This window comes from Oncorhynchus tshawytscha, linkage group LG12 (assembly GCF_018296145.1).
Source record: "Oncorhynchus tshawytscha isolate Ot180627B linkage group LG12, Otsh_v2.0, whole genome shotgun sequence".
Lineage (NCBI taxonomy): Eukaryota > Metazoa > Chordata > Actinopteri > Salmoniformes > Salmonidae > Oncorhynchus > Oncorhynchus tshawytscha.
Window position 1 is genome coordinate 19,230,716 of NC_056440.1, and position 18,611 is coordinate 19,249,326.

The 18,611-nt window shown below is 39.8% G+C and overlaps 1 protein-coding gene across 5 annotated transcripts; it reads left to right on the top strand.

Moving 5' to 3' along the window:
- The first annotated feature begins 1,633 nt into the window (after positions 1 to 1,633).
- On the top strand, positions 1,634 to 17,009 carry LOC112265338 (tumor necrosis factor receptor superfamily member 10B-like). 5 transcript variants are annotated; one of them, XM_024438327.2, is made up of 10 exons: positions 1,634 to 1,800; positions 11,171 to 11,333; positions 11,635 to 11,763; positions 11,891 to 12,002; positions 12,163 to 12,272; positions 12,461 to 12,547; positions 12,829 to 12,869; positions 13,053 to 13,151; positions 14,817 to 14,850; positions 14,985 to 17,009. In XM_024438327.2, the coding sequence occupies exons 1-10, from the start codon at positions 1,780 to 1,782 to the stop codon at positions 15,281 to 15,283; spliced, it is 1,095 nt and encodes a 364-aa protein (XP_024294095.1). In that variant the 5' UTR covers positions 1,634 to 1,779; the 3' UTR covers positions 15,284 to 17,009. The 5 variants fall into 5 exon arrangements, with proteins under 5 accessions (XP_024294095.1, XP_024294092.1, XP_024294091.1 ...); XM_024438324.2 differs by having other exon boundaries at positions 12,464 to 12,547; positions 13,053 to 13,319; XM_024438323.2 differs by having other exon boundaries at positions 1,635 to 1,800; positions 13,053 to 13,319.
- Positions 17,010 to 18,611: the final 1,602 nt, after the last annotated feature.

An 18,611-nucleotide genomic window follows, 5' to 3' on the forward strand; every position in this document is an offset into this window, starting at 1 on the left:
CCAAGCATACTTCCAAAGTTGTGGCAAAATGGCTTAAGGACAACAAAGTCAAGGTATTGAAGTGGCCATTACAAAGCCCTGACCTCAATCCTATAGACAATCTGTGTACAGAACTGAAAAGCGTGTGCGCGCAAGGAGGCCTGCAAACCTGACTCAGTTGCACCAGCTCTGTCAGGTGGAATGGGCCAAAATTCACCCAATGTATTGTGGGAAGCTTGTGGAAGGCTACCCGAAATGTTTGACCCAAGTTAAACAATTTAAAGGCAATGCTACCAAATACTAATTGAGTGTATGTAAACTTCTGACCCACTGGGAATGCGATGAAAGAAACAAAAGCTGAAATAAATAATTCTCTCTACTATTATTCTGACATTTCACATTCTTAAAATAAAGTGGTGATCCTAACTGACAGGGAATTTTTACTAGGATTAAATGTCAGGAATTGTGAAACTGAGTTTAAATGTATTTGGCTAAGGTGTATGTAAACTTCCGACTTCAACTGTAAGTTAGGTAATTCAGTTTTTTTTATATATACATTTGCAAAAATGTAGTAAAAAATTGTTTTGTCATTATGGGGTATTGTGTGTAGATAGATGAGGGGAAAAAACAATTTAATCAATTTTAGCACAAGGCTGTGATGTAACAAAAGTGGAAAAAGTAAAGGGGTCTGAATACTTTCGAAATCCTTACTACCTGCTGTCTGGTCAGTTTCAGGTTATAGCGTTAAATAACCCCATGAGCAGGTTGCTAAGGTAACAGGTAAAAATATCAGCAAAACTAAAAATGTTCTGTACAATGTGTGGCTGTGTTGGATTCAGACAGTATAGGCTACTATAGGTATGACAACTGCGGCAGAGCGTTTGATGCACCTGTCCATCCTGTATTATTATTTTTAACTTTCATTGTAAATATGAATATTGAATTTGATATGAACTAAATAGGTCAAAAATATACTTAAATTTGATCTAAACCATACACATTATTATATCAGTAGACGAGGTTGAACAGGTTAGTGTAGTTTCACAGTTCACTGTTAGTTGTACTTGTTCATGAGCCCCAACACTCTTATGTGAGTATGAAATTCCTCTTTCTGAGCAAATGAGTCCGTTTAACCCCCCCCTTCCTGTGACTATATGGCCGTGTCTGCGTGAGAGACTAGAGATACTGTATCTCAACAGAGCAGACAACTGTTGCAAAGATAATGTCAAACTGACACACACAGAAAGAGCGTTTTCCACATTGATAATGTTGTGTGCCTTGTAATCCTATACATTTTACAAAGTGGGTTTTCCCCAACTAAAACCGCATTTTTAATGGTTTATATATACTCTTTAACTCCCGTGTATGATATATGGAATAAGACATAGTCAATAACTCAATCCATATTGTGTTTTCTATTTGCATTTATACTGTAATTAAACATGTATCAAGTTATCCCAAAAAGCATCCTTTAATTTTGTGGATGATAATAATAATAATGGAACAAGTACTAGGCATCGAGGCCTATTTGCACTTCATTTTAGACATTTTTATAGACAAAAACAGTGTCTAGGATAGAGGACAAGGTTAAATTGGGATTTACCTAGATAATCTATTGACTAAAGGGGCGTGACGGAGACTGCGCAATCGTCATCTGGAAAGTTCTCTCATGAGGAGAGTTGGCTAAAGTTTTGCTCCGCGTGAAAAAGTATAATATCGGATGCTGGTTCCCTCAACTGGGATGTGTACACCACCGTTGAGTATAGTCGGATAGTGGTTCTCTCAACGCCACCTTTGAGTATGAGCTATATACATTTGATGGTAAGTTATTTATTTTTTTCTTCACGCGACACTTGTGTCGGTCTGTGGGATCAAATTGACTGGGAACATTGTTCACACACTGCACGTAGCGATGCCATTCACACGCCAATGAAACTATCGATGTTGGCCTAATTTTGATCCAAATATATTCAGAGTCGATGCGCCATGTGGTCGGGCAGAAAGAATGTCGCGTAAACATGCCAAGGGAACGGCCTCATAAAGGTGTGACATTTTTGTGTGGCGCCGGTTGAAGCCGGTGTAGCCTACTGCTTGACTAAAGGCATATCATAGTACCAAACGTGTACACATATGCACAGCAGTGTTTAATTCTCAGCGCAGCTCAAGCAATTTCTCCAACTGTCAACACATTCAAATGAATAGAGGACGCGTTGGTTGGGAATTTTGGTCTCAGAGCCGCATACTTAGTCCGGCGTCCCATTGTGAGATATCGAGTAAATCGTCGCTGAGATGCGATAGTTGTGACATGCGATAGTTGTGACATAGGTACGCGGCTCTGTGACCACCATACACGGGGAACACACAGCCAGAATCCACAACTCTCAGGTGGCAGACATTTCCGCTATTCATTTAAGTGTCTTGACAGTTCACACAGAGATTTTTATATATAAGAAATGTTTTGTAAATGCAGATCTAAAATTCTTATTGTAATTTCTGCTTGGCATCAGACATTATGTGCTTCAGTTGCACTTCTCCACGTGGATGAGGATACATAAACAGGCATTCTATTAGCAGACAACGCTCGGACTGATGTGCAGTTACTCTGAACAAAAATATAAACTCCACATGTAAAGTGTTGGTTTCATGAGCTGAAATAAGACCTCAGAAATCTTTCATATGCACAAAAAGCTTATTTCTCATACATTTTTTTTTGCAGAATTTTGTTTACATCCCTGTTAGTGAGCATAGTAGGAATGTCCACCAGAGCTGTTGCCAGAGAATCGAATGTTAATTTCTGTACCATAATGTTATTTTAGAGAATTTGGCAGTGTGTTCAACTGGCCTCAACCGCATATCGCGTGTAACCATGCCAGCCTAGGACCTGCACATCTGGCTTCTTCACCTGTGGGATCGTCTGAGGAGTATTTCTGTCTGTAATAAAGCCATTTTTGGGGGAAAAACTCATTTGGCTTGGCCTGGCTCCCCAGTGGGTGGACATATGCCTTCCAAAGCCCACCCATGGCTGCACCCCTGCCCAATCATGTGAAATCCATAGATTAGGGCCTAATATATTTATTTCAATGGACTGATTTCCTTATATGTACTGTAACTTAGTAAAATCTTGGAAATTATTGCATGTTGCATTTATATTTTTGTTAAGTATACTTTTCTCCAGTACTTTTCTCAGTGTAGCCTACTTTTCTCAGGTAAAATGCAAGATTAACTTCAAGGAAAACATTAGGAAATGTAGCTGGCTACACTCTTCCTATGATAAACATTATAAATATGATGACCATGCATAGTTTTAGCAAAAGTAGCTTTATTTCATTGCAAGCAATATAAAACACATGAAATGGTTTAAAAGTTGTTTTTTTTATGATCTGCATTTTGAAAATGTAGATTTCTGAACACATCTCCTGGAATTAGACAAGTATAAATGCTGACGGTCCAATATTCTAGAACACTGCTGGACATACTCATACATGTTTTTTAATCTGATATGCCGTTAAAGTTGTGCAGTTTGTGTACCTCGTGCTTAAGATGTTATATATTACAATGAGGTGGCCGCTCCATACGGTAGTCTATGCCTATATTTTATTTCCCAGGTGTGCACCTGTTGAAAAATGGCAACAACATACCCTTTAATTTCAACTCTAATCAAATGGTATATTTTTACAGGGAACAAGGTCGTAGAATATCTACTCTGGGGGAAACATGTCATCTTGTGTTCTGTGTAAAATAACTAACCATTATGATCTACTTGTGAAAAGTGATGAATCTGATTACCTACTAAAGTAGCACAGGTCCAGCTCTGTGGCCACAGCTATCATCAAGTCACGGAAATCCCAGACTTCCAATCGGCCTAGGGAGACTAGTTATCAAGCATCTCAGAGCAGGGTGGTGAAGTCCCCCTATCCATGTGATCTTATTCATTAAGATCTTAAAAGGCAAAACTGTTTCTAGATTAGCACCCCCACTCTGAGAAGTTTGATGTTCAGTGCATTTGAAAAGTATTCAGACCCCATGACTTTTTCCACATTTTGTTACACTACGCCTTTTTCTAAAATTGATCAAATTGTTATTTTCCCTTCATCAACCTACATACAATACCCCATAATGACAAAGTAAAAACTGGTATTTAGACCTTTTTGCTAATTGATTACACATTTGTTATAGAAATATCACATTTACATAAGTATTCAGACCCTATATTCAGTACTTTGTTGGGGCACCTTTGGTAGCGATTACAGCCTTAAGTCTTCTTGGGTATGGCGCTACAAGCTTGGCACACCTGGGGAGTTTTTCCCCATTCTTATCTGCAGATCCTCTCAAGCTCTGTCAGGTTGGATGGGGAGCGTCGCTGCACATCTATTTTCAGGTCTCTTCAGAGATGTTAGATCAGGTTCAAGTCCGGGCTCTGGCTGGGGCATTTAAGAGACTTGTCCCGAAGCCACTACTTCGCTGTCTTGGCTGTGTGCTTAGGGCCGTTGTCTTGGCTGTGTGCTTAGGGCCCTACAACTTAATTTGAGTCAACCAGGGCGACGGTTCACTTTCCAACAAGACAACGACCCTAACCACACAGCCAAAACAATGCAGGAGTGGTTTCGGGACAAGTCTCTGAATGTCCTTGAGTGGTCCAGCAAGAGCCCGGACTTGGACCCGATGGAACATCTCTGGAGAGACCTGAAAATAGTTGTGAAGCGGCGCTCCCCAATCAACCTGACAGCGCTTGAGAGGATCTGCAGAAAAGAATGGGAGAAATTCCCAAATACAGGTGTGCCAAGCTTGTAGCGTCATACCCAAGAAGACTTGAGACTGTAATTGCTGCCAAAGGGGCCCCAACAAAGTACTGAATAAAGGGTCTGGATACTTATTTAAATGTGATATTTCCAGGGTTTAATTTTGCTAAAACTTCAAACCTGTTGTTGCTATGTCATTATGGGGTATTGTGTAGATTGAAGGGGGGGACGGACAAATTAATACATTTTAGAATCAGGCTGTAATGTAACAATGTGGAAAAAGGTAAGGGATCTGAATACTTTCCGAATGCACTTTATACAGCCTCTGCTACAACTCAAGCAAATGTGTTTAAAGTTCAAGATGTTGGCATCAGTTGTTATATTGTGCTGTAGGAGGTTGTATATCTCTGACACTACCACATGTGTTATCACAAATGTGGGTCAAGTTATTAAGCTTTCATGGCAGGAGAATGTTAACAATATATGACATTGTTTGTCACTGATCCTATTTACTCATTTATGAAGGATTTAAATCAGTTGAGGTTGTACTCGAGAATACTTGTTTATTAGCCTCGGTGCCTTCTCAAAAGTAGGCCTGTATAGTTTTTGTATTTTATTAGCGGCTAAAGCAGAAGCTACTGCAAAACGAAAAAAATAGCTGTATTTCGTTTGAATGCATTCAGTTGTGCAACTGAGTAGGTATCCCCTTTCCTCTTCCTCGGATCCAACCAGATCGAATGTTAGATAATACACAACATGAATGTAGAAGTGGGCCTGCATCACAAGGATAGAACTACATTTAAAATAAATAAACCTTATGTATGGCTTAAAGCCCCAGTGGAGTCAATGTAATTTCCTGTGTTTTATATACACTGAGTATACCAAACATGAGTTACACTTTCTTAATACTGAGTTGCCCTCAGAACAGCCTCAATTCACAAGGACATGGGTGGTGTACCATTCTTGATACACACGGGTCACTGTTGAGTGTGAAAAAACCCAGCAGCATTGCAGTTCTTTACATACTCAAACCGGTGCGCCTGGCACCTACTACACTGTTCAAAGGCACTTACATATTTTGTCTTGCCCATTCACCCTCTGAATGGCACACATACACAATCTATGTCTCAAGCCTTAGAAATCCTTCTTCAACCTGTGTCCTCCCCTTCATCTACACTGGTTTTAAGTGGATTCAAAAAGTGACATCAATAAGGGATCATAGCTTTCACAAGGATTCACCTGGTCAGTCTGTCATGGAAAGGGTAACATCTAATTATGGTCTCCTGGAAACACTGACCAACCCTGTCAATAATTCCTCCCTGGCTTATTCATTCGTTTTCATTCGTTTTCAAACAACAATATATTCAAGGTGCTTCCCACTATATTCCAACTATAGAATTAGAATAATCATTATATTCCGTGATTCCAACAGTTCACCAATTATATGGGCTTAGATTTTTTTGCCCATATCATGCTGCGTGGCACAGTGTGGACGTTTCTAATAAAAGTGCAGAAATTGATTTAAAATGATGAAAATGATCTTTGTTTGGAGTTGGATTGAAAGCCCCATTTGAAATCACTTAGAATTTGGGTTGCCACCCTATGGTCATGAAATTATCATAAAGCATATTTAGAACTTTTATTATCCAAAAACAGAAAATATCGTCAAATACCATCATAACGTCAAATATTGTGAAATTATATTTTGTCCTTATTGCCCAGCTGTACTATATGAGGTTGGAATAATATTGTGAAAATTATGATAATGCCCTTTTAGTTTAAGAGCTGTTTGAATAGACTGCCTGAAATTTCAGCCTGTTTTGGTGGGATGGAGTTTTGGCCTTCCATGGTGCCATCACCAGGCAGTAAATTGAGTTAATAAACCAATAAAAAAGACTGTTCCAAACCTCTCTGCCAATAACAGCTCATTTTCTTCTCTTACATTGGAATCGTTTGTTCTACTGCTACAATTGTTTTGTCTAAGCAGGTCCTGATATCCTCATCTCACAGCACCAATGTTCTGTAAACACCAGAGAGAATCCCACAACATCAAAGTCTGAATGTTTCACACGATACAATAATCATCTGTGTCCTCTGTTCTTCCATCTGACGCCAATACTATGAACATTGAAGTCTAGCGACCCTCATCTTTGCACAAAGACACTGGCAGAATCATCAAATCAAAGTTTAATGTTCACATGCACATATTTAGCAGATGTTATTGCTGGTGTAAGGAACACAAGCATTTCACAACTCACAGTGCAGTAGTATCTAACAATTCACAACAATACACAAATCTAAAAGTAAAAGAATGGAAATGATAAATATTAGATCGAGCAATGTCAGTGGCATTGACTAATATACAGTAGAATAGAATACAGTATATACATATGAGATGAGTAAAGCAATATGTAAATGTTATTAAAGTGACTAGTGTTCCATTATTTAAGTGGCCAGTGAATCCAAGTCTATGTATATAGGCCAGTCACAGTGTTGCATAACCGGGTGGAAGCCGGCTAGTGATGGCTATTTAAGTCTGATAGCCTTGAGATAGAAGCTGTTTTTCAGTATCTCGGTTCCAGCTGTCATGCACCTGTACTGACCTCGCCTTCTGGATGATAGCGGGGTGAACAGGCCGTGGCAGACCGCACCACCCTCTGGAGACCGTTGCGGGCGGTGATACAGCCTGACAGGATGCTATTATCTACAGAAAGAATACATGCTGACATTCATATACAGTTGAAGTCGGAAGTTTACATACACTTTAGCCAAATACATTTAACTTATGGGCCGGGCTGTCCCAAATTGGCCAACATCCGGTGAAATTGCAGTGCGCAAAATTCAAACTACAGAATTATAAATATTTAACCTTCATAAAATCACAAGTGTAATAGATCAAAATAAAGCTTAACTTCTTGTTAATCCAGCCGCTGTATCAGATTTCAAAAAGGCTTTACGGCGAAAGCACACCATGCGATTATCTGAAGACAGCGCCCCGCATACAAAAGCATGAAAAACATATTTCAACCAGGCAGGTGCACCACAAGTCAGAAATAGCGATTATAATAAATGCTTTACCTTTGATCTTCTTCTGTTGGCACTCCAAAAGGTCCCAGATACATCACAAATGGTCCTTTTGTTCGATAATGTCCTTCTTTATATCCATAAAAACTAATTTTAGCTCGCGCGCTTCTGTCAATATTCCACCCAGTTTTGCTCCATCAAAATGCATACAAAATTAATCCCAAACGTTACTAATAAACTTTTCCAAACAAGTCAAACAACCTTTATAATCAAACCTTAGGTACCCTAATACGTAAATAAACACAATTTAAGACTCGTTATTGTCTTCTTCCACTCGCTTGGAAACACTACAGCCAAAATGAGAGCCGCCTAGAAAAACTACAATTTCTGGCTCATTTTTCCAAAAACCAGCATGAAACTCTAAAGACTGACATCTAGTGGAAGCCCTAGAAACTGCAATCTGGGAGAATTTTGCCTTATAATAAAAGTGACAGCCATTGAAAACAGTAGTAGGCTGAATTTGTTTTTTTTTTTGGGGGGGGTGGTTTGTCCTCTGGGTTTCGCCTGTCATATCAATTCTGTTATACTCATAGACAGACATAATTTTAACAGTTGTAGAAACTTTAGAGTTTTCTATCCAAATCTACCATTATCTGCATATCTTAGCTTCTGGGTCTGAGTAACAAGGCAGTTTACTTTGGGCACGCTTTTCATCCGGACGTGAAAATACTGCCCCCTACCCAAGAGGTTAAACTCAGTTTTTCACAATTCCTGACATTTAATCCTGGTAAAAAAAAATCCCTGTTTTAGGTCAGTTAGGATCACCACTTTATTTAAGAATGTGAAATGTCAGAATAATAGTAGAGAGAATTATGTATTTCAGCTTTTATTTCTTTCATCACATTCCCAGTGGTTCAAAAGTGTACATACACTCAATTGTCCATTTGGAAGACCCATTTGCAACCAAGCTTTAACTTCCTGACTGATGTCTTGAGATGTTGCTTCAATATATCCACATAATTTTCTTTCCTCATGATGCCATCTATTTTGTGAAGTGCACCAGTCCCTCCTGCAGCAAAGCACCCCCACAACATGATGCTGCCACCCCCATGCTTCATGGTTGGGATGGTGTTCTTCGGCTTGCAAGCCTCCCCCTTTTTCCTCCGAACATAACGATGGTCATTATGGCCAAACAGTTCTATTTTTGTTTCATCAGACCAGAGGACATTTTTTCAAAAAGTATGATCTTTGTCCCCATGTGCAGTTGCAAACTAGAACTCGTTTTACTATGGCTATAGATACTTTTGTACCTGTTTCCTACAGCATCTTCACAAGGTCCTTTGCTGTTGTTCTGGGATTGATTTGCACGTTTTGCACCACAGCATGTTCATCTCTAGGACACAGAATGCGTCTCCTTCCTGAGCGGTATGACGGCTGTGTGGTCCCATGGTGTTAAATTCTTACATACTATTGTTTGTACAGATGAACATGGTACCTTCAGGCATTTGGAAATTGCTCCCAAGGAAGAACTAGACTTGTGGAGGTCTACAATGTTTTTCTGAGGTCTTAGCTGATTTCTTTTGATTTTCCCATAATGTCAAGCATCGAGCAAAGAGGCACTGAGTTTGAAGTTAGGCATTGAAATACTACCACAGGTACACCTTCAATTGACTCAAATGATGTCAAGCTTCTTAAGCCATGGCATAATTTTCTGGAATTTTCCAAGCTGTGTATGTAAACTTCTGACCCACTGGAATTGTGATTAAGTAAAATAATCTGTAAACAATTGTTGGATCAATTAATTGTCATGCACAAAGTAGATGTCATAATCAACTTGCCAAAACTATAGTTTGTTAACAAAATGTATGGTTTGGTTGAAAAACAAGGTTTAATGACTCCAACATAAGTGTATGTAAACTTCCGACTTCAACTGTATATGGCTAATATAACATGACTAAGGGCTGTTCTTACGTACGATGCAAAGCTGAGTGCCTGGATATAGCCCGTAGCTGTGGTATATTGGCCATACATCACAAACCATTGAGGTGCCTTATTGCTATTATAAACTGGTTTCCAACATAATTAGAGAAGTATGTACATGTTTTGTCATACCCATGGTATACGGTCTGATATACCACGGCTGTCAGCCAATCAGGATTCAGGGTTCGAATCATCCAGTTTATTATTCTGTCTAGCTGTCACGTAGCGTCTTGTCTGGAATGTGCTTGGGTTTTAATTTGTTCAGCAGGTTTGTAGGAAGGCCATATTTGGACATACTCCACTGTAATGTACAGGTGAATACAGGTTACTAAATTGGGTGTGCCCATGTATCTTGTGACTCAGCGGCAGTTCCAAAGGGATTAGTGGGGAAATTGCAAACACCGTCCTTATTTGTCTTTAGCTGATAAATACAGTACACACACAGGCCTAGTTCAACCATATGAAGACCTAGGCTGTAGAACATTTTTACCTCATATTTACACTGGCAACATTATTTTTCAGTGATCTTATTAATTCAGCATGTGTCTGCTTGGAGATGAATTTGAACCCATTGGAACAGTTTCAAAATCATGTTTGTGTAACTACAGAAATTACTAATCATTAGGCTTGCTTCACTTATAGTTGAAGTGACAGGGATAAAAAAGACAGGGTTTAACATATCTTCCATTTTCACTGTGTAAGAGGCTGCGTTTAGAGGCATCCCAATTCTGATATTTTCCCAATTAATAGCAAGAGATCAGGATTGGGGTGCTTTTAAATGCAGCCTAAAATAACCATATTCTCAATGACTGGCAACTTGCTGATGTCTCATTTTCTACACATCACATTAAATGGCATATTAGTAGTCAACCATGTCTCAATATTTAAGTGAGAGATTTATGAGCCGTCTCCAATATGGCCGTTGATGGAAATTCCCATTTATTGCATCCCCTCTTCCATAGCAGCTGAACTTTGTATTTGTTTTGCTAGAGAGTCAGTGGTGTGATCAGGAATGAAATTATATTGGTCCTGTTATTAAACCTAAGTGTTGCAAACTATGATGTCATTTGAACAAGGAGCTCTGTATGTACAAAAGCTAAGAAATTGCTTTGCTAACAAGGTTTGGATGATCTCCAAAATATTCTGGGATTGTGATTTTGCCCTTCCCTGGTTACTCATTAATATGGAACCTAGAGGTATTCCCGGTTTTATTGTAAAGTCAATAATGTCATTGTACTGTGTAGACTACACTGTTTCCTGTGCATATGACAAAAAAAGTTAGATTTGATAATGCCATATTGTGAGACAATAAATAACTAGCTCTACAATGCAGATTTGCTAACCCACTTTGATTACACTTTGCTTAGATGCTATGGGTGTCTACAGGAAACAAGGGGACAACTGGATGACAGTGTGTTTTTAATACAAGCTGTTCATCTTTATCTAAGGTTGTCCTCATCTGGGCCCTCAACCCCATGGCGGCAGCTCAATCTGGCCTTGAGTTGACACAGACAGGAGGCAGCGTCAGGAACAGGAAACAGCGGGACATCTCATGCAGGGAAAACCTGGAGTACCCACATGACAACATCTGCTGTTTGAATTGCCCAGCTGGTGAGACAAATGAAGATTTGAGATCCACAGTGTATGCATCCGAAATGGTACCCTATGCTATTCCTTATATAGTGCACTACCTGTGACCAGAGCCCTTGGTCTAAAGTAGTGTACTATATAGGGAATAGGGTGCTATTTGGGACTTAGCTAGTCACAAGCTGAAATCCATAATGGGAACTACTGAAGCAAGTTTGACCTTGTAATGACTCCGGTTATATGGCTACAGTAATGAATATTTAGTTGACCGTCAAGTGTCTGCTTTATGTATAGGTAGACAACTGTTGTTTCTCTATGGCCTCAGGTAAATATGTCAAAGCGTACTGCACGGGTGCCTTGGAGAAAGGAACATGTGAGGACTGTGACCTCGACACATACACAGAGCATGATAACGGACTGCCACAGTGCTTAAAGTGCACTAAGTGTCGCTCAGGTAAATTCTATTTGACGATGGCGTTATGCCATTTAAAATGAATGACGAAACAGAGCCGACATCAGCAGTTCTACTCTGTGATGCTCTTTGTGTTTTGAACATGCCAAACTCTGTGTTCCTGTCACAGATCAGGTGACCACAAAGACATGCACCATCACTCAGAACACAGAGTGCCAGTGTAAACCAGGGTATTTCTGTGTCCCTGACCAAGCCTGCGAGGTGTGCAAAAAGTGCTCAAGGTAGGTCCATAGAATATTTGAGCATACTCACTGATACTTGACAAACTAACTTCCATTAGATTATCATTAAACATTACAAAATGAAGAATGTTCACCTTACACATTCCTTATCTTTTTATTTTTAAAATGTATTTTTGTTGAAACCCTCCTCTTCTCCCAGATGTAAAGACAATGAGGTGAGGGTGAAGAACTGCACCACTATGTCCAACACGGTCTGTGAGACCAGACTGCCCACATCCAGCACCATCTCAGGTAAAACTCCAGGCCCAGGTACAGCATACATCACCTTGCTGCATGCTCTGTTGTGTCGTTATTTTTGTAAATATTATTAATGTTGAATGTATTTGATAATTGACGTTCTGAATATAAAGGGACAATCTGGGACTCAAACAGCAAACTGCTAATTTGGAAAACAGCAGAGGGATGTGGTTGTGACAATTTTCTCTCTATGGAAACAGTAGTTGTGATTGTGGTGGCAGTACTGGGTATCACTGCTGCACTTGCCGGTGTCTATTGGATGAGGCGAAAGCTCTTTAAAAGGACAGGTAAGGTCATTTTATATAAAATAAATACCTTTGCTTTCAATAGTGAAGGCTCAGGCTGTGTTCCAAATAGCACCCTATTCCATATATAGTGCACTACTTTTGGCCAGAGCCCTATATGCCCTGGTCAAAAGTAGTGCAATATAAAGAGAATGGGGTGCCATCCAGAGGACACATAGCCTCAAAGCTTTGAAGCTCACTGCGTCTTAAGGCTGTCAACAGAACAGTCAATATTGTACCTGGATGTAAAGTGCCGTATCTGAGTCACATTTCCTCTGTTCCAGACACCCAGAATAATCCCAGTGGGACGCTAAAAGTTGTGGTGGTGCGTCAGTCAGTCTCATTCAAATGTTATTTTCACATTCACAGTGTCACTCAATCAGCACTGCATATCGAATTTGATTAATTCTGATAAAATTACACACATTTTGTGAGAACATGGCAAACGGCACCATTGAACAGCAAAAAAAAATCCTCATTAGACAACATAATTTTTCATATTTTGCAGGATGATCAAAATAACAGGTCAATTGAGGAGAGGCAGAACAACCAGAATGCTGTGCTGGATGACACACAGCTCTATCCCTTGCTGGAAAAGACCCAGGCGGTGGGTGCCAAAGCCTCAGAGGATGAGGACAATGGACTGGGCGACAGTCTCCCCAACACCACCAACTCCTCCCAGTCCAGTCTGTCTGCACTACCCTCAGCCCCCCTCCCCAGATCCTCCCCGCTTCCCAGCCCTTCGGCCAAGAGGCAGCCTGGCTCTTCGGCTGGGGTGAGAGCAGCTGCTCTGATCATGCTCAGGCTAACTTACCTTCCCCTGTCTTCCCCCAAGCTCTTTTTTAACTCCATCCTTATAGTTAATTTAGTACTCATCCTATTCTGGATCTGGTCTTACTTTCTATTCTCTGCTCCATTAACTTACTGTTTGTTGAAAGCCACAGTTGTCTGATGTATGATAGCATTAGTACACACACTTAATAATTAATCTTACGGTCAAATGGACGCTTAGCCACCATGTCCCATTTTGAAGTAGTGCTACTCCCTTTGCACCATCTTGACGAAGACTTACTAGGTCGGTCACCAGTCTTTTCTAGTGTGCATTTTTAGACATGTTTTTGAAGATTTGCTGAATTCTTGCTAATGGCCAAGCCCAAGCCCAAGCACAAACAGTGCCTTCAGAAAGTATTTAGACCCTTTGACTTATTCCACATTTTGTTGTGTTACAGCCTGAATTCTAAATGGATTAAATCCATTTTTTTCTCTCACCCATCTACACACAATACCCCATAATGACAAAGTGAAAACATGTTTTTAGAAATGTTTGCTAATTTATTAAAAATGAAATACAGACATATCTAATTTACATGAGACACCCCTGAGTCCGACTACAGCGGTAAGTCTCTAAGATATTTCCACACCTGGATTTTGCAATATTTGCACATTATTATTTTCACAATACTTCAAGCTGAGTTAGGAAGGACACCTGTATCTTTGTAGTGACTGGGTGTCATGATACACCATCCAAAGTGTAATGAATAACTCCACCATCCTCAAAGGGATATTCAGTGTTTGCTTTTTTGCTTTTCTTTTTTCTTTTTTACCTAACTAGCAATAGGTGCCCTTTGCGAAGCATTGGAAAACCTCCCTGGTCTTTGTGGTTGAATCTGTGTTTGAAATGCACTGCTCGACAGAGGGACCTTACAATTATCTGTATGTGTGGGGTATAGAGGTAAGGTAGTCATTCAAAAATCATGTTAAACACTTTGATTGCACATGGAGTAAGTCCATGCAACTTATTATGTGAGTTGAGCACATTTTTATTTCTGAACTTATTTAGGCTTGCAAAGGGGTTGAATGCTTATTGACTCAAGACATTTCAGATTTTCTTTTTTAAATTAATTTGCACAAAACATGTTTTGAAACACCCTATAATGTGGAAGTATTTTGCTTTGGCCAGTGACAAAAAAACAAAGTTGAATCCATTTTCAATTCAGGCTGTCACACAACCAAATGTGGAAAAAGTAAAGGGGTGTCGATACTTTCTGAAGGCATTGTAAATGTGATTTATAGATGTCTCTGCCCTTAGTCCCTTCCTTGACCCTGCATGTGCAAGAAGCCCAGAGCTGTTGTAGAGGTCCTTCACCTACCCTCCTGCATGACCCTCCAAGAGTTAACTTCAGAGCTAGTGCACAGGCCTAATTAAGGAGCCAGACTTCTGTTTTAGGATTCATAACTGACCATATTGTTTCTTTATTTGTATTTCTTTTAGGAAAATGTCCTCATAAAACTGGTTCCTTTGAATGGTGAGAGTATACCCTCTATATTTTATGGTTTTAGACTAGTTAATAACATAAAATAATATGTATCCTAAGATGATAATACACTATTGAATGGTGGGCTTTGATGTCATGGTCTTGACATGCCTTTTTGTTTTCAGGTGATGAGTCCTTGAAGAAAAGTTTTGAACTTTTTGAAGAGCTGGATGTTCACTACCATAACAGATTCTTCAGGCATATCGGACTCTCTGACAATGCTATAAAAAGCTCTGCGCACCTTCATCCTGAAGATAGAGTCTATGAACTGTTGAAAGTATGGTTGGAGAAGGTGGGCATGGAAGCTGACATGAATGACCTAATCGAAGCGTTACTTTATTTTGGCCAAAGGTTATCAGCAGAAAATATTATTTCAAAAGCCATTGAAAATGGTTATTATGAATATGCAGAAAATGAATTGTGAATGTATGCCTGCTTCTACGGAGTTATGGGGAAAATACAAAAAATACTTGGATGAGATGTACAGTATGAGTCAGAACTGAGCCATATGTGTGTCGTTAAATGATCCCAGGTACTTGCTGTGACAGGCCTATTGGCTTGCTGTTGAGTCATTTCCTCTTTCACACAGTGAACTGTTAGGCTATGCACTGGCTAGTGACTAGAGCTGGTGGTGGATGTTTAGAGTAGAGTTTCACAACTTCAGCTCTCCAGTACCCCTAACGGCACACATTTCTGTTTTAGCCTTGGACAAGCACACCTGATTCAACTTGTCAACTAATCATCAAGCCCTCAATGAGTTGAATCAGGTTAGTTTGTAACGGACTACAGCAAAAAGTTGTGCTTTTGGAGGACTGGAGCTGGGAAACACTGCTGTAGGGGAACGGGATAATATACACCGGATGTTGTCTACGCTGACGTAGTGCATAGTGATCGGGCCATTATGGAATGCACTGATCAAGGCATGGACTGGCCTGACTGTATTTTAAACACCAGGGCTGCTTCCCAGATGGAACCATATTACTTTTGACCAGGGCTCTGTTCAAAAGCGATGCACTATATAGGAAATAGGGTGGCATTTGGAAAGTACTCCCAGTGGTGTCTCTTGAAGAGTTGGCAATGAATGTAATACACCTATTTACACATGATCAAAAAATACAGGTAATTATGAGATTTAAAAATATATTTTGGTATTGTAGAGCAATTTATTGGTTGTTGTGGTTGTTTATTTGTATTGATGATGAACCTTGATACTTTTATCTCAATTTGACTTCATCAGGAAATGAAATGCTGTCACTGTCCACGATATTGCTACAAAGTTCTGTCTTAACACTGATGATAATGCCAAAGTTCCAGTTGCTCCTTAAGCAAAAAATGTATGTCGAGTCTTTTTATTTTATTTTTTACAGATTTTGATTTATTTGAAGGATGTTTCAGTGTAACCAAGTGTTTAAAATGGCATTGACCATTTGGTATTTGTAAATGGGCAATGTTGATCAGGTCATGAGTTTAGAGCAGGTAGTTTCCACTAGGTGGCGCTATCTATGGAAATAATCTAGTCTTCTGCTATCTAATGATGAGCTGCTATTCCCAGCCTGTAGTACTGTACTCTGTATTTAGTGATGTAGTATTTAGCATGGCATTTTTAATGTTGATGGAATGAGTGAGGTTTGTCTTTTGCAATCATGAGACTATCTTCTTTCTACATTGTTAGCTATGTTCTTGTCTTCACAGATTGCCCCTCAAGACAGTTTCACTAACATTCAAGTATTTTCTTCATATCTCCTCTGTTACCGTTTACAGAATATTTCCTTGAGTTGAATCCAAAGTGCAGTTGCCTTGCCAGTGTCATTTTTAATATAACATTTCACACATGATGTATGTCAATATTTATTATTGTATGTCGCTGTTCTTTACAACTAAATATTTTTTTTAGATAAAATTGATGGTAATGCGTCAGTTTTGAAATAAATATTCGATTAAAATGTAAATGTTATGCCCTTTTCTAAATATGTCTAACTAGCACCAAATATCACTCAAATGTACTAAAATGTTTCACGTGGATATCACTCGAGTATGCTTTTTGACATCAGAGAGAACATCATGGATTGTTCTGTTGACATGTTCTTTGGTGTCATAATTGTGTTATTCCAAAAGGTCATTCTGAATCAATAAATTGTCAGAATAATAGATTTATTTGGTATAGGTAGCTCTTTCAATTACATATTGAATCTCAAAGTTGCTTTTAAAAAGGAAAACAAAATAACTTTCACAAAACAAATGTAGGAGGATCTGGTAGTTTTTGGGTGATGGTCATCCACAGCTTTAGTACCTTTCTCAACTTCTTATCTTCTGTCTTGAGAGGAGGGAGCATAGATGGTACAGGCAGGGAGGTCGAGACATCTGACAGACAGGCCCCGGAGCTCTTCATCAGGCACCTTGTCATTTTCGATAGTCACAGCTCCTCTGTAGATCAGCACCCACCTGGGTGATGCTTCGGCGGCTGTAAAAAGTACTGGTAAGACCACCACACCTCAACAATAGAAGCAAGCCTGGACTCAGCACCTGTACTTGGTGTGAGGATAGCAAACAACACTTAATTTGACTCAAACCGCTGCACCGCCAGGCAGCTCATCCAGCTGACTGGCATTACATTGTGCAATGCCAGGAGATGGGTGAGCTTCAGGAACCACCAACGCAGAGGCAAGGCCATTCCGGAGAGAAAACAGAAATAGGCAGAGTGATGTGTCTTCGAACAGTGATGTTTATTCTCAGAATGTATTTTCTCAGAGCAGTTGTGTCTTCTCAGAACGTGATAGTCCAGCAGGTGGCAGTGGCACACAGTTCCCTACAGGGAATGATTCTACCCATGTGTCTATAGCAACAGGGAATGAAACTACCCATGTGTCTGTAGCAACAGGGAATGAACCTGCCCATGTGTCTGTACCTACAAGGAATGACCCTACCCATGTGTCTAGTGACAGGGAATGAACCTACCCGGGTGTCTAGCTACAGGGAATGACCCTACCCGGGTGTCTGTAGCTACAGGGAATGATTCTACCCATGTGTCTGTAGCAACAGGGAATGAAACTGCCCATGTGTCTGTAGCTACAGGGAATGACCTTACCCGGGTGTCTGTAGCTGCAGGGAATGACCCTACCCATGTGTCTGTAGCTAAAGGGAATGACCCTACCCATGTGTCTGTAGCTACAGGGAATGACCCTACCCATGTGTCTAGCTACAGGGAATATTCCTACCCATGTGTCAGTGGCAACAGGAACTGAGCAACAGGAGAGCACATTCTCCTCACAGAGCAAAACTAAAGCTGTGGAACTGGGGCAAGTCAGCCAAGCCACAGCTCTAGACCCTCCTGAGTCCATTACACATGGAGACTACTTCCTGTGTTTGCGGATGGTTGTTTAAAATGTTTTCCAATTAGTCTGTTTTTGATGTTGGGAGAAGGGGTGGGTTTTCTTCAGATTCTTGGATACTTGTAATCTGCTTTTGTTACTTGGAATCCCCAGCTTGCCTCATCTTTCCAACAAAATAATAAAAGTGACTGTTCTTCTTCTGCACTTTTAAATGTGTCATTCTACTCATGTATGTTAGTAATGAGCGGTAATAATTTGAGACTATTAGGTTTGGTAATTTCTTCATGAGTTGCATTTTCCACCTGTTGGTCTCTACCTTCATATTTATGTGAATGACCAATTTCATCTGTATTTTCTGGGAAGAAACTCATTGGTTTATCATTGTCTTTGACAGTTTTTCCATCTTTACTATAGCCAGTAATG

Excerpts from the sequence above, each read along its gene's own strand:
- LOC112265338 (XM_024438323.2), top strand. The coding sequence starts at position 1,780 with ATGAGCTATATACATTTGATG. Across the intron at positions 11,764-11,890 it reads GTGCACTAAGTGTCGCTCAG|ATCAGGTGACCACAAAGACA; the intron begins GTAAATTCTATT and ends TTCCTGTCACAG. Across the intron at positions 14,851-14,984 it reads AAAACTGGTTCCTTTGAATG|GTGATGAGTCCTTGAAGAAA; the intron begins GTGAGAGTATAC and ends TTTTGTTTTCAG.